This window comes from Coregonus clupeaformis, chromosome 5, assembly GCF_020615455.1.
Source record: "Coregonus clupeaformis isolate EN_2021a chromosome 5, ASM2061545v1, whole genome shotgun sequence".
NCBI lineage: Eukaryota > Metazoa > Chordata > Actinopteri > Salmoniformes > Salmonidae > Coregonus > Coregonus clupeaformis.
Genome location: NC_059196.1, coordinates 3,427,374 through 3,440,285, shown reverse-complemented (window position 1 = coordinate 3,440,285; position 12,912 = coordinate 3,427,374). Strand labels below are relative to the sequence as shown.

At 40.9% G+C, this 12,912-nt stretch overlaps 2 protein-coding genes across 2 annotated transcripts in view; both read left to right on the top strand.

The window, feature by feature from the left end:
- Positions 1–699: 699 nt before the first annotated feature.
- Positions 700–4,401, top strand: rbm7 (RNA binding motif protein 7). Its single transcript, XM_041876972.2, has 5 exons — positions 700–882; positions 1,331–1,493; positions 1,598–1,679; positions 1,803–1,905; positions 3,258–4,401. Exons 1-5 carry the CDS (start codon positions 790–792, stop codon positions 3,642–3,644), a joined length of 828 nt encoding a protein of 275 aa, XP_041732906.2. The 5' UTR covers positions 700–789; the 3' UTR covers positions 3,645–4,401.
- Positions 4,402–9,843: 5,442 nt separating this feature from the next.
- The window catches only part of LOC121567032 (homeobox protein BarH-like 2), an 18,357-nt gene continuing 15,288 nt past the window's right edge, over positions 9,844–12,912 (top strand). The window contains exon 1 of the mRNA XM_041876971.2: positions 9,844–10,261. Coding sequence (XP_041732905.2) covers positions 10,075–10,261 — 187 coding nt within the window. The 5' untranslated portion in view covers positions 9,844–10,074. The remainder of the gene's footprint in view (positions 10,262–12,912) is intronic.

Below are 12,912 nucleotides of genomic sequence, written 5' to 3'. Positions count from 1 at the left end.
ACAGAAACCCAGCCTAAAATCCCAAAGAGCAAGCAATGCAGATGTAGAAGCTCGTGGCAAGGACAAACTAGTAAGAAACCTAGAGAGGAACCAGGCTCTGAGGGGTGGCCAGTCCTCTTCTGGATGTGCCGGTGGAGATTATAAGAGTACATGGCCATTAAGGCTAGATCGTTCTTCAAGATGTTCAAACATTCATAGATGACCAGCAGGGTCAAATAATAATCACAGTGGTTATAGAGGGTGCAACAGGTCAACACCTCAGGAGTAAATGTCAGTTGGCTTTTCATAGTCGAGCATTCAGAGGTCGAGACAGCAGGTGCGATAGAGTGAGAGAGAGCGAGAGAGAGAGGGTTGAAAGAGCATATCCGGGATAAGGTAGCAGGTCTAGGGAGGCCCAGGAATCCTTGCATGGTAAACATTTTGAGTATAGAAAGCTGATAATTTAAAAAAGAAAGCTCTCACCAAGGCAACTTTTCTTACTATTAACTGTTTATTGTGTGTTACTGATCAGCATATTGTAACATTTAGTGAAAACGTAACAGGAAGCTAATGGGGTCCAGGCTCATGTGTACTCAACTAATTACATGTTATTTGATGGCATGCCCTTTTTTTACTGGAGCTCAAGGACATATGTCGTAAATATAATATGGTTATTGCAACTCAGCTAAGGAATTACGGCCGTTTTGCTTTACGGCCGTACCACGGGACCTCCTGTATAAATATCGCAGCATTGCCATCTGTTTACAAATTTACATCCCGATAAAGTGCATTTGGTATAATTAAAACGAGATGGGAGTAGCGGATGAAACAGACAGGACTCTCTTTGTTGGAAATTTGGATCCAAAAGTGACGGAGGAACTTTTATTCGAGCTATTTTTACAGGTGCAGTACTAGCTTTGAACTAGCTAGCTTCGTTGGCTAACGTTAGCTAGCTAAAGTATTTGCGATACTTTCTCAGTATTCGACAAATACTTTTGCTCAGGAAGCTTCTGGTCCGTAATTATCTAGCTATCCAGGTCAATATAGTTAATTCCTCCTTAGCTAACTAAGTAGTCGTTTATAGCAACGACGTTAGTTATCTATCTATATTAGCGAGCGCATATATAGGTCTGGTCCATCGTATGTCGCCTTTTACAGTAAGACATCACCCCGGGCGCATGGTTTTGTTACTCCAATACACTAAACCAGATGCGCATGGAGCTAACAGTGCAGATCCGAAGCATGCGCGTGGTCCAGAACTAGAACATCTCAAAGTCCGCGAGCAAACTGGCGAACTTTGATTTTACAGTTGTGTTCTCATCTTCTGTTTTGTGTTTTCTCTTTGATGCAGGCAGGACCTTTGTTCAAAGTGAAAATCCCAAAAGACAATGATGGAAAACAGAAAGCGTTTGGATTTGTCTGTTTCAAACATGAGGTGTCCGTTCCCTATGGCATGAACCTGCTCAATGGGGCAACTATATTTGGAAGAACTCTCAAAGTACAGTTCAGAGCAGGTAAACTAAAGTAAACCCCTTACAAGTCATATGAATTGACTCGCTAATGGTTCATTTGGGTCTGCCTGCAACTGAACTGTCATTCTTTCGATACATATTTACAGGAAGCAGTCACATTAACAGTCCAGGGAACTCCCAGAATCAAAGCCCTGTGAATACTCCCAATCCACATGGGTCTGCGGGCAGGTATGTTGTAACATGCAAATTCCTTCAAAACAATGTTAGTATGCATATGTTGGATGTTTTTGTGCGTCAATAGCCTCTCTATTCGTCTGTAGTTGATATGGATTTGACATGTTTCTTGTGCAGGTATGACAAGAGCCCAGACCAGATAGGCTCCCCATCATTTTCACCCTCTCAGCACATCCAGAGGTCCTTCTCCTCTCCTGAAAGTCTGCAGAGACAGGCCATGGTGAGCTTACTGCCATCCACACTGACCATTACGCTTGTCAAGCCATTCAATTACACACTGTCCTCATCTCCAGTAGTGACCCTTATGTCACATTGTTGACATGTGAACCTGCAAGTAAGCATTTAATTCTACTGTGTACAGTTGTGGTCTCAGGATGCTTTACTGTTGGCATTACATTTACATTTTAGTCATTTAGCAGACGCTCTTATCCAGAGCGACTTAGTTAGTGAATGCATAAATGTTTCATACTGCCCCCCCGTGGGAAACAAACCCACAACCCTGGCGTTGCAAGCGCCATGCTCTACCAACTGAGCTACAGGGGACTACAGGACTGATGGTAGCACTCACCTTGTCTTCTCCGGACAAGGTGTTTTCCAGATGCCCCAAACAATCGGAAAGGGGATTCATCAGAGAAAATGACTTTACCCCAGTCCTCAGCAGTCCAATCCCTGTACCTTTTGCAGAATATCAGTCTGTCCCTGATGTTTTTCCTGGAGAGAAGTGGCTTCTTTGCTGCCCTTCTTGACACCAGGCCATCCTCCAAAAGTCTTCGCCTCACTATGCGTGCAGATGCACTCACACCTGTCTGCTGCCATTCCTGAGCAAGCTCTACACTGGTGGTGCCCCGATCCCGCAGCTGAATCAACTTTAGGAGACGTCCTGGCGCTTGTTGGACTTTCTTGGGCGCCCTGACGACGCCTTCACAACAATTGAACCTCACTCCTTGAAGTTCTTGATGATCCGATAAATGGTTGATTTAGGTGCAATCTTACTAGCAGCAATATCCTTGCCTGTGAAGCCCTTTTTGTGCAAAGCAATGATGACGGCACATGTTTCCTTGCAGGTAACCATGGTTAACAGAGGATTAACAATGATTTCAAGCGCCACCCTCCTTTTAAAGCTTCCAGTCAGTTATTCTAACTCAATCAGCATGACAAAGTGATCTCCAGCCTTGTCCTCGTCAACACTCTCAACTGTGTTAACGAGAGAATCACTGACATGATGGCAGCTGGTCCTTTTTTGGCAGGGCTGAAATGCAGTGGAAATGTTTTTTGGGGGATTAAGTTCATTTTCATGGCAAAGAGGGACTTTGTAATTCATCTGATCACTCTTCATGACATTCTGGAATATATGCAAATTGCCATCATTAAAACTGAGGCAGCAGACTTTGTGAAAATTAGTATTTGTGTCATTCTCAAAACTTTTGACCACGACTGTACCATGTGTATCCTGTGTAGAATACAAACTTGACTACATAGCTATGTGTCATGAACATTTAACCAGTTGTCATGAACATTTTAACCAGTCTACATGGATCAGTAAAAGTGATTCTCTTTGGGCCCTTTCAACAGATGAACAACATGTGGCAGCTCCAGATGCAGCACCTCCAGGGGGTGACTGGAGGCTTCGCAGCCGGCGGCATTGGGCTTTTGGGGCAGCCACCACCACAACAGCTACAGCCACAGAGTGGTGGTGGGTCCTGGAAACAGGACAGCTCCTCACAGCGAGGCAACAGGCAGGGGTACCAGCAGGACAGCAGCAGCCACTACGGCAGGGACCAGCGGTACCCAGGAGGCTCTGATGACACCGGCTCCAACCGCCACCATCGCAGCCAGCAAGATAACCAGCGAGGTGAACACTATAACCATGATGACAGGAGCGGGAGCAGCGGAGGCGTCCGTAGCAGAGATGACAGGTGGAGGGATGGCTCCAGAGATGGCCGGTGGAGACGATACTGAAGCACTATGGGAATTTAAGAACAGTATTGTGAATATTTTTCACTTTTTAAAGGATTTTATTTTTATTATTTTACAGATTTTTGTCGCATACTCATTGTGTATATCCTGATCAAAACAGAATTATGAATTTATATTCAGAGAAAAAAACAAAATGTCATGCTCAGGAGATGCATTTTTTTTTATTTATTTTTTACAATTGGTTAGTCATATGTTTAGGATGATATTGACAATTTTAAAATGCCCTGGACTGTGTCCAAGTAAACAAAATATTGATTGGTTATTTATTTTCTACCTGTGAGGTTTTCCACAATTGTTTTATTGTGAAGAATTTAATTGTTTTTATTGGGGATGAAATAGATTTTTATACCGTCCCCTGGGGATTTGTTAAATCTATAAAAACAGATCATTCTAGACTATTAATTATACCTTTTTGAAGGTGAGGTTTTCCATTTGGTTTTTATGTTTGAAAAGATGCGCTGTGTTTATCAAGAATTGGTATTACCGTGCAAATTTCCTTTCTACAAGGAATGGTGCTCAACTGTTTTTAGAGGGAAATTGCTCAGGTATTAAGTAAAAAACAACAACCTTAGGAGCTATTTCAGTATGTTTCAGCTATGTAATCTAATTCCACCAGCAACGTTAAATTGAAAATGTGATTTTTTTCGTTAGTGTCTTTTCATTAGTTTGAGAATACCTTACCAGCAGATTCCATGTACATGTGAAACTAGATATTTTCATAAAATGTTTTTGGTCCACACTTTTTGTAGTCTTCTGTTTACAGGAAAAGCATTACTACAAAATGTTGATACTAATGGTACTTTTTCCATCCAACTGTTGTATGTTAATGCTACTACATGCAGTTATGCACAAACACATGCCTGGCTCCTCTGCTGTCTCTAAAAATGGCTCATGTGTAACCAATATGCTTGTGCAGTGGGTTAGAAAGTAATCTGCAGGTGGCGCCATACACACCCCTTTATTGAATCAATTAGGAGACGAAGATAACCAAGCCAACTGATCATCTGTAGCCTACTCTGTCTATTTAGAATGCTCATTCAAGTGAAGGCTTCAGTTCCATCACCTAACCGTTCTACATAAGGTGATAAATATGTATATTCTCTTTACATTCAGTGCAACCTAGCTATTGTCAAGATGGTGGAACAATCATATTGTTGACGTATAGCCTAGAAGTGTCACTTTTTCATCACTTGCGCAACCAAATTAGGTGTAATTGCTGATTTATACAAACTTGATATCATAGGCTATAGCTCTAAAGCCCGGTATCCTTTGGATATGATTTTAAACTATTGTTCAGCCATGGAATTAGTTCCCCATTGGTCATTTTTTCAACCCAGGCTTGGGATCTCATGTTACAATTAGTGGCCCTGCTGTATGTGATGCCCCTGTGTTGCCTGTACCAAGGGTTGCTTACAACAAAGTGCCTGCCGAAATCCCTTAAAGTCTACTTTGAGGTCATAATATACCCTTCCGAAAGTGCTTAGGCCACTAACAACGGCTCTCGTTGTGTATCAACATGTACATCCCCAACAAAGCTCTGGGTCCAAAAGTGGAGGTGCATTTTCACCCACTACACTAAACCCTTTGTCTTGCTTATAATCTGGCAAGTGTCAGATTGCACCCTGATGCTTGGAAGTGGGTCTAATGAAGAGGATCCTCACTTCCCTTTTCACAGGCAGTACCGGGAAGGCCGTAATTACCCGTGCTGGCTGGGGCCTAAATGTTTTAATTGATTGATCTGCTTGGCGTCTCTAGCCCTAGAGCGGCCGGATTAGAGGCCCACTCAGTGGCCGCTCCTGTGTGGACTTTTATAGACGGAGGTGTCATGCCCATAGGGGGCACAGAGGTACGTACTGCCTCAGATTTGTCCTGTTTAAAAAATAAATAACTAATTGAAACGTTTCTCTGTAATACTACTAGCCACCTAGCAATGTTATAAAGTTTGCTTTAGCTAGCCCAGATAGGTTCACAACTTCATAACTAGCTACCAATAATCAATTTCAGGCTATCAATCAAGTTAGAGTAGCTAGCTTGTCTAACTATTTTAGCTGGCATGCCTACTGGCAAGGTTGGTAGACTTTAGAAAAGCAAACCATTACTAAATGTGCTGAGTAAGACACACATTCCTTTCAAACTTTTACCCAGATTTTTGCAGAGAAGCATATTTAGTTTCTTTAAATAAAATAACCACCAGTCAAGAGTATACAGACAGCTCAAGAAGTATGCTTAGATATGCAGAAAAATAAACATTTTTTACATAAGATTAAGTATAATGATTATGGCTCCAGATTGCAGGAAAAAGCAGTTTCAGGTGTTTTAAAAATTCAAAATGCTCTAATTTACGAATGGGGCTTGATCAGCCATCCTCACGTATACTGAACAAAAATATAAACGCAACATGCAACAATTTCAACGATTTTACTGACACAGTTCATATAAGGAAATCAGTGAATTGAAATAAATAAATTAGACCCTAATCTATGGATTTCACGACTGGGCAGGGGCGCAGCCATGGGAGGGCATAGGCCCACCCACTTGGGAGCCAGGCCCAGCCAATCAGAATACGTTTTTATTACAGACAGAAATACTCTTCAGTTTCGTCAGCTGTCCGGGTGGCTGGTCTCAGACGATCCCGCAAGTGAAGAAGCCGGATGTGGAGGTCCTGGGCTGGCGTGGTTACACGTGGTCTGCGGTTGTGAGGCCAGTTGGACGTACTGCCAAATTCTCTAAAACAACGTTGGAGGCGGCTTATGGTAGAGAAATTACATTTACATTATTTAGCAGACACTCTTATCCAGAGCGACTTACAGTTAGTGAATAAATATCTTTTTATACTGGCCCCCCGTGGGAATCGAACCCACAACCCTGGCGTTGCAAACACCATGCTCTATCAACTGAGCTACATCCCTGCCGGCCATTCCCTCCCCTACCCTGGACAACGCTGGGCCAATTGTGCGCCGCCCATGAGTCTCCCGGTCGCGGCCGGCTGCGACAGAGCCTGGATTCGAAACAGGATCTCTAGTGGCACAGTTAGCACTGCGATGCAGTGCCTTAGACCACTGCGCCACTCAGGAGACACAAATTAACATTCAATTATCTGGCAACAGCTCTAGTGGACATTCCTCTAGTCAGTACGCCAATTGCACGCTCCCTCAAAACTTGAGACATCTGTGGCATTGTGTTGTATGACAAAACTGCACATTTTAGAGTGGCCTTTTATTGTCCCCAGCACAAGGTGCACCTGTGTAATTAACATACTGTTTAATCAGCTTCTTGATATGCCACACCTGTCAGGTGGATGGATTATCTTGGCAAAGCAGAAATGCTCACTAACAGGGATTTAAATAAATTTCTGCTCAACATTTGAGAGAAATATGTTTTTTGTGCGTATGGAACATTTCTTGGATCTTTTATTTCAGCTCAGGAAACCTTTTTTTTGGGGTTCATGATGCCCTTGTATATAGAAGCACATCCATAAAATTATCCACCAACCCCCTCCCTTCCTTCCTTGCAGCCCAGGAGCCTGCTTCCACCACCCTGGATCCTTGCACTCAGTTTGCAGGGTTCATTGGTGCCAAAGTATCCAAACCCCATTTGCCCCCACCCCCTCCCTCTAGCCTCTCACAGTTGTTCTCATCTTCTCCCTTTGATCAAGCCAAAGAGCCCAAGCTTTCACATGCAGAGCTCCATGTTTCCTCACCATAATCCTTCACACTTTGAACATAGCGGCTGTAATCTACATAGGGTCTGCAGTGAGTTATATTTACCTCCACGGCTTGGGAAAAAATATAATTATTTCTGTTCAGGCCACCATTTCAAAGTGTAAACTTGACACTATCCTCTTTGAGGTTACTGCTGCTGTGGTCTCTCCTCTCCTTAAACACACAATAAAATGAGCCATCTGAAATGAACATCATGCCCTTTGAAGTGCACATTGAGTTCAGTAAATGGTTATCTGAGCCGTTTCAGGAAAGCAATCGGGTGATCTACTAGCCTACATTTTCATTATAGCATATCTGTAACTTTGAATTATATATATTTAGTTAAAATCTCAGTTTATGCTACTTTTTTGAATACCTTTTAAAGGTTCCACTGAGAGCAAACGTGGAGCGCTGTTGCAGTTTCCTCGTCCAACCAAAACGAAGCCCCTGAAAATATACGGAAAATATGCAGCCTGGCATCTAAGGAATCACACTTGTCAACTAGTGTGTGAGTGATTACTCATTTCCCTTGTATCTGTAACTAGTCATTAAAAATAGGTTATAGTGGACTTTTGCGCGTTGATATTAATTAACTCACTTCATGAGTAAGATAATAGGTTGTATTATTGGACATTTTAGTCGGTTGGTGTATTGTTCTCAGTCACCGATATAACTATTTCTGACAAAGGCCTAAACTGTTGCAGGGTCATATAAGACGCACCATTAAAATGCAATGTTTTTCTCTAGGCCTGCTGATTTATCAGCGCTTAGGCCCATTCTGTATAATTATTTCGATGGCCCTGCAGTTGACGAAAATATAGCCTACAACAGTTTATTTCCTGGTGCAACAATTACGTAATCTAGATGCTATTATTTAACTTTACTTTTCAAGACCCAAAAGTTGAAATGTGAAAGACAGTAGGCCTATGTCTTGACAGTTACCCACAGACATAAACGAAACAGTAATTGCCTGGTCCTCTCCGCACGTCATTGTAAAATAGAGAAGGTTTTCGCTTTTAGGCAGTTATTATCTTATAGCCAGTAGGTATTTGACAACACTTGGTAGTAATAAAGCCAGAAGTTAAATTGAGGGTTAATAATGCATCTTTGAATGACGTCATTTTTATTGTCAAGTAAAAAGGAACATAAGGTTACTTAAACCACATCGTTATGTTTGAATCTTTATGTTTGAAATGTCGGTTGTTTACTCACCTTGAAAATATATCCATGCCATAACATTTTGGTTTTAACGTTAAATTCGTTGACAAATAGGACTACAAATCGTTATAACGGCATAATAAACAAATAACCAAACAAATAACGGCACAATAACAACAATAAAATAATTATCATTCAATGCAAATACCATTTAAAAAAATGACCGTTAGTGTGTTATTGTATTAGGCTACGAAAGTAAAATTGTAGTAGAAAAACACGATCGAAAAACAAGTGCATAAGAAAATTACAAACGCTACAAAAGTTCCTCTTTCAACTCTTTCAAGAAGGAAGAATACCAACCTGCTGCAATAAGTCCGAAAGCAGGGTTGCACTGCAAAATACGTTTAGTGTTACTGTTAGTTTATAGTCGTTTATAGTTGATTTTCTTATCCCTTAATTGCTTTTAAATAATAGCTATTACAATAATAATATGTTTTTAATTCATGTGTAAACCCAAATGCATTAAATACATTAATTCATACGTAGCCTACCTATACATTAATTTGAATCCCACTAGTTAGTATATAGTCGTTTATAGTCGTTGTTCTTATCCCTTAATAGCTTTTAAAGAATAGCAATTACAATAATAATGTGAGCCCAAATGCATTAAATAGCCTACATTCATTCATACATAGCTTACCTATACATTCATTTTAATCCCACCAGTTCGGCCTAACATAATAGGCCTGAAGCGTTTGACAAAATATCATGCTTTTGTATTACCAAACATTTAAATCCAGTCTATTTATAGGCTACACACTTCTCTATTACAGTGCATTTCTGAGTTTGAGAGGTGCGTCTCAAAATCAGTAGTCCTATTGATGTTCGAGGAATAATATGAACACAATAATTCGCTGCTAAAAGGTTAGGCCTAACACAGCAGATACTAATAATGGCAATAATAATAATAATAATAATACCTCCAATGATCATCTGAAATATTGTATAATATGGCCAATGTTACTACTGTAAAGTTTTTGAAAGCCTTGTGCAATTAGAGTGGATATAGGGAAGAACAAAGGAGCGAGACCGGTTTGGGCTGCTCTGAGAGAGCGAGAGAGAGTGTGTCTGTCTGTCTGAGAGAGAGAGAGAGAGAGAGAGAGAGAGAGAGAGAGAGAGAGAGAGAGAGAGAGAGAGAGAGAGAGAGAGAGAGAGAGAGAGAGAGAGAGAGAGAGAGAGAGAGAGAGAGAGAGAGAGACATCTGGAGTGTCCTGCAGTAAAGATGTGTGTGGGGAGAACGTTTATATATAGCAGCGCGTCCGGGCACATTGTTCATAATAACCAATCTGAAACGCACTGCGCGGCTCAAGTTGAAGGCTACTGCAGTTAGTACGGCCAGGGATAGAACAAAGCAAGCCTGTTCGGAAAACGGACGACTAAAATGCATCAATAACACGAATTAGCTTGAAGACTCTCAAGTTTGAACTGGTTTCATTTGGACATTTTGAACTAGTATTTGGGCACAGTGCGAAAGCCAAGCACATCGGAACATCATGCACTGTCAAGCCGAGTTGAGACTCTCATCCTCCGGGCAGCTGAAAGCAGCCAGGCGTCGTTACAAGACTTTTATGATTGACGAAATTCTTTCCAAGGAAACTTGTGATTACTTTGAGAAACTTTCTCTTTACTCAGTATGTCCTTCACTCATCGTTAGGCCTAAACCTCTACACTCATGTTCGGGTAAGTGGAAATGCTTGAACTCTCAGTCAAATCAAGGGATGCTGATGAATGCTTAATGGTGTTAATGGTTTATATCTAATATTGCTATGCATGCAGTTAATGCTAATCATTATTGTATTAAAACTACATCTGATTTTGTTTATCATGAACAAAGTGAGTTGTTAGGCATGTTCTTCTTATTCTTCTGTAACGTTCAGGCAGTCGTCCATCATGGGTCTACTCATATCACGAAATACATAAGGCTAATGGTTTTATTAAGAGTATTGACAAAATAACTTGCATCAATCAATCGGGAATAGAGACCATACCATGGCGCAACACACCTGTGCAGAATCTGTTACATGTCAATTAACATCTGTAAAGAAATTGAGCTGCATTTGCATGACTTTCTGTTCGATACATCGCTAATATTAGCAAATAATGAACAGGGACAGGTTCAGAATCACGTTAGACGTCATGATTGTCAATTAATGTTGAAGTCCCCTGTAGCTCAGTTGGTAGAGCATTGCGCTTGCAACGCCAGGGTTGTGGGTTTGTTTCCCACGGGGGGCCAGTATGAAAATGTATGCACTCACTAACTGTAAGTCGCTCTGGATAAGAGCATCTGCTAAATGACTAAAATATAAGTTTACCTGTGCAAGAGGAGCACTATAGCGATGGACCATATGTAAAGTTAATTCAGGCCACTGTCCGCACTTGTACTCATGGTGCACCGTTATATTCGTGTTAGGCCTGCTATCTATATTCATCAAAGGTCTATGTTATGGTGATTACTCTTGTGATAGCCTGTTATTTACAGGGATTTCTCATGTAACTTTAATCTGTGAAATAACGAAATCAAGCGCACCAAATAAATGCAACAGGTACAGTAGATGTAATGTAGACCACTAAAGTGTTGTAACCTATTTGATAGACTTGACTGTTTTAATTTCCTTTTACAACAGCAGAAAGGTTTTAACCCTTTTCCAATTGAAAACATTATTTCACAGTTTAACTGTCATTTCCATATAATTTCATTCACAAATAAAACATAATGTAATAGGGCCAATGAAAGTTATGCAAGACTTCCTCAATATACTGTCTCAAAAGCAATCAGCAAATTCCTTGAATCAGTCAAAATGATTAGTCTAATATAGTCCCCTGTAGCTCAGTTGGTAGAGCATGGCACTTGCAACGCCAGGGTTGTGGGTTCGTTTCCCACGGGGGGCCAGTATGAAAATATATGCACTCACTAACTGTAAGTCGCTCTGGATAAGAGTGTCTGCTAAATGACAGAAATGTAATTACTCTGATATTGTGATCATTATCAGTCGTTTATGTTAAAGATACAGGTTGAACCAAGCCCCAGTGTGGTGATCAAGGCGGTTTGTAAGGTGAAACCTGATTCCCCATGAATTATGTTGACACTGTCAACTTAACATATTATCTTCTGACAAAAGACACATGAACTCAGAACACACAACAACCAACCCTGCACTTAGTTGAAACAGCAGGCTTTTGGTTTCTAGAGCCGTAACCACTAGGCCACTTGTCCTCATTCACAAGGATTAATGTGGGCACAGTGCTAAACCCAGAGCCTTGCCTAATGACTTTTACTGCTGCCGCTTTGCATTTTCCGAAGCATGGGCAATGCTCTCTATCCAACTCATTTTCTGGGTATATGGGGGTGCAGGATGTGGCCAGAGTTCCACGGTTTGATATTGGTGAGGGCAGGTACATGGTGGTTAAGGGCAAGGTTAGTATGTCATCATTGATGGACATTTGTCCACCTGACACTACAGTTGCTTGTGCAAACACCATGAACGTTTACAGTATGGTGATAAAGTGTGCAAGTCAGCCCCAATGACCTTTATTCATAGAAGTATGTTGCTTTGTGAAGAGAGATTCATTGCAATTGTCATCTCAACAACATACATTCATGGGCTACCTGTGCTTGATCCAACTGTTTCAGTGAGGAAGACTAAGTTCATTCTTCATTCAGTATTCCAAAAGGCCAATCAAAACAAGTAATTAGTGCATAAAATAATGATTGCATGTTCATCCTTAATCATTACAAGCAGATTTGAAAAAGCAACAAAACAAAACATTGCCACAAAGTGTGAAGACAATCTATTTGGATGCTGTCTCACTTGCTTAGCCGGTCAGATAATGCTTTGTTCACAAAACATCTAACTTAGCACTTGATTTCTCTAAATCATCATCAACATCAACTCCTTTTTCTTCCCATTTATCATGGTTTAATAACTGTGATTTCCACACAATTACTGTTGATCTGCAGTCAGTCATAAAAGCTTCCACCATTGTGTTGTAATTATACATAATTATACAGGAAAGTGACAAACTAATTTCCCTAAAAACCATTTGGCCTGAAAGACTAACACATTTCTTTCCCTCAAATGCAGCAGAATTTCTAAATCCATTCTTAATGGGTTATCCTGCTGTTTTGAGTCAAAACAACATTGACTACTGCTCTCTCAAGTAATCATTATGATAATTGCCTAAACTATGAAATAATAGCCGTTGCAATTTGATGATGACAGCGACAACGATATAAATAGCAGGCAATGTGGGGTTTGGGTGTGTGCTAGAGGGCACTGTAAAGGGTTTGGCAACCCTGTGACGGATGGATAGAGTAACCAGTCCACATATTA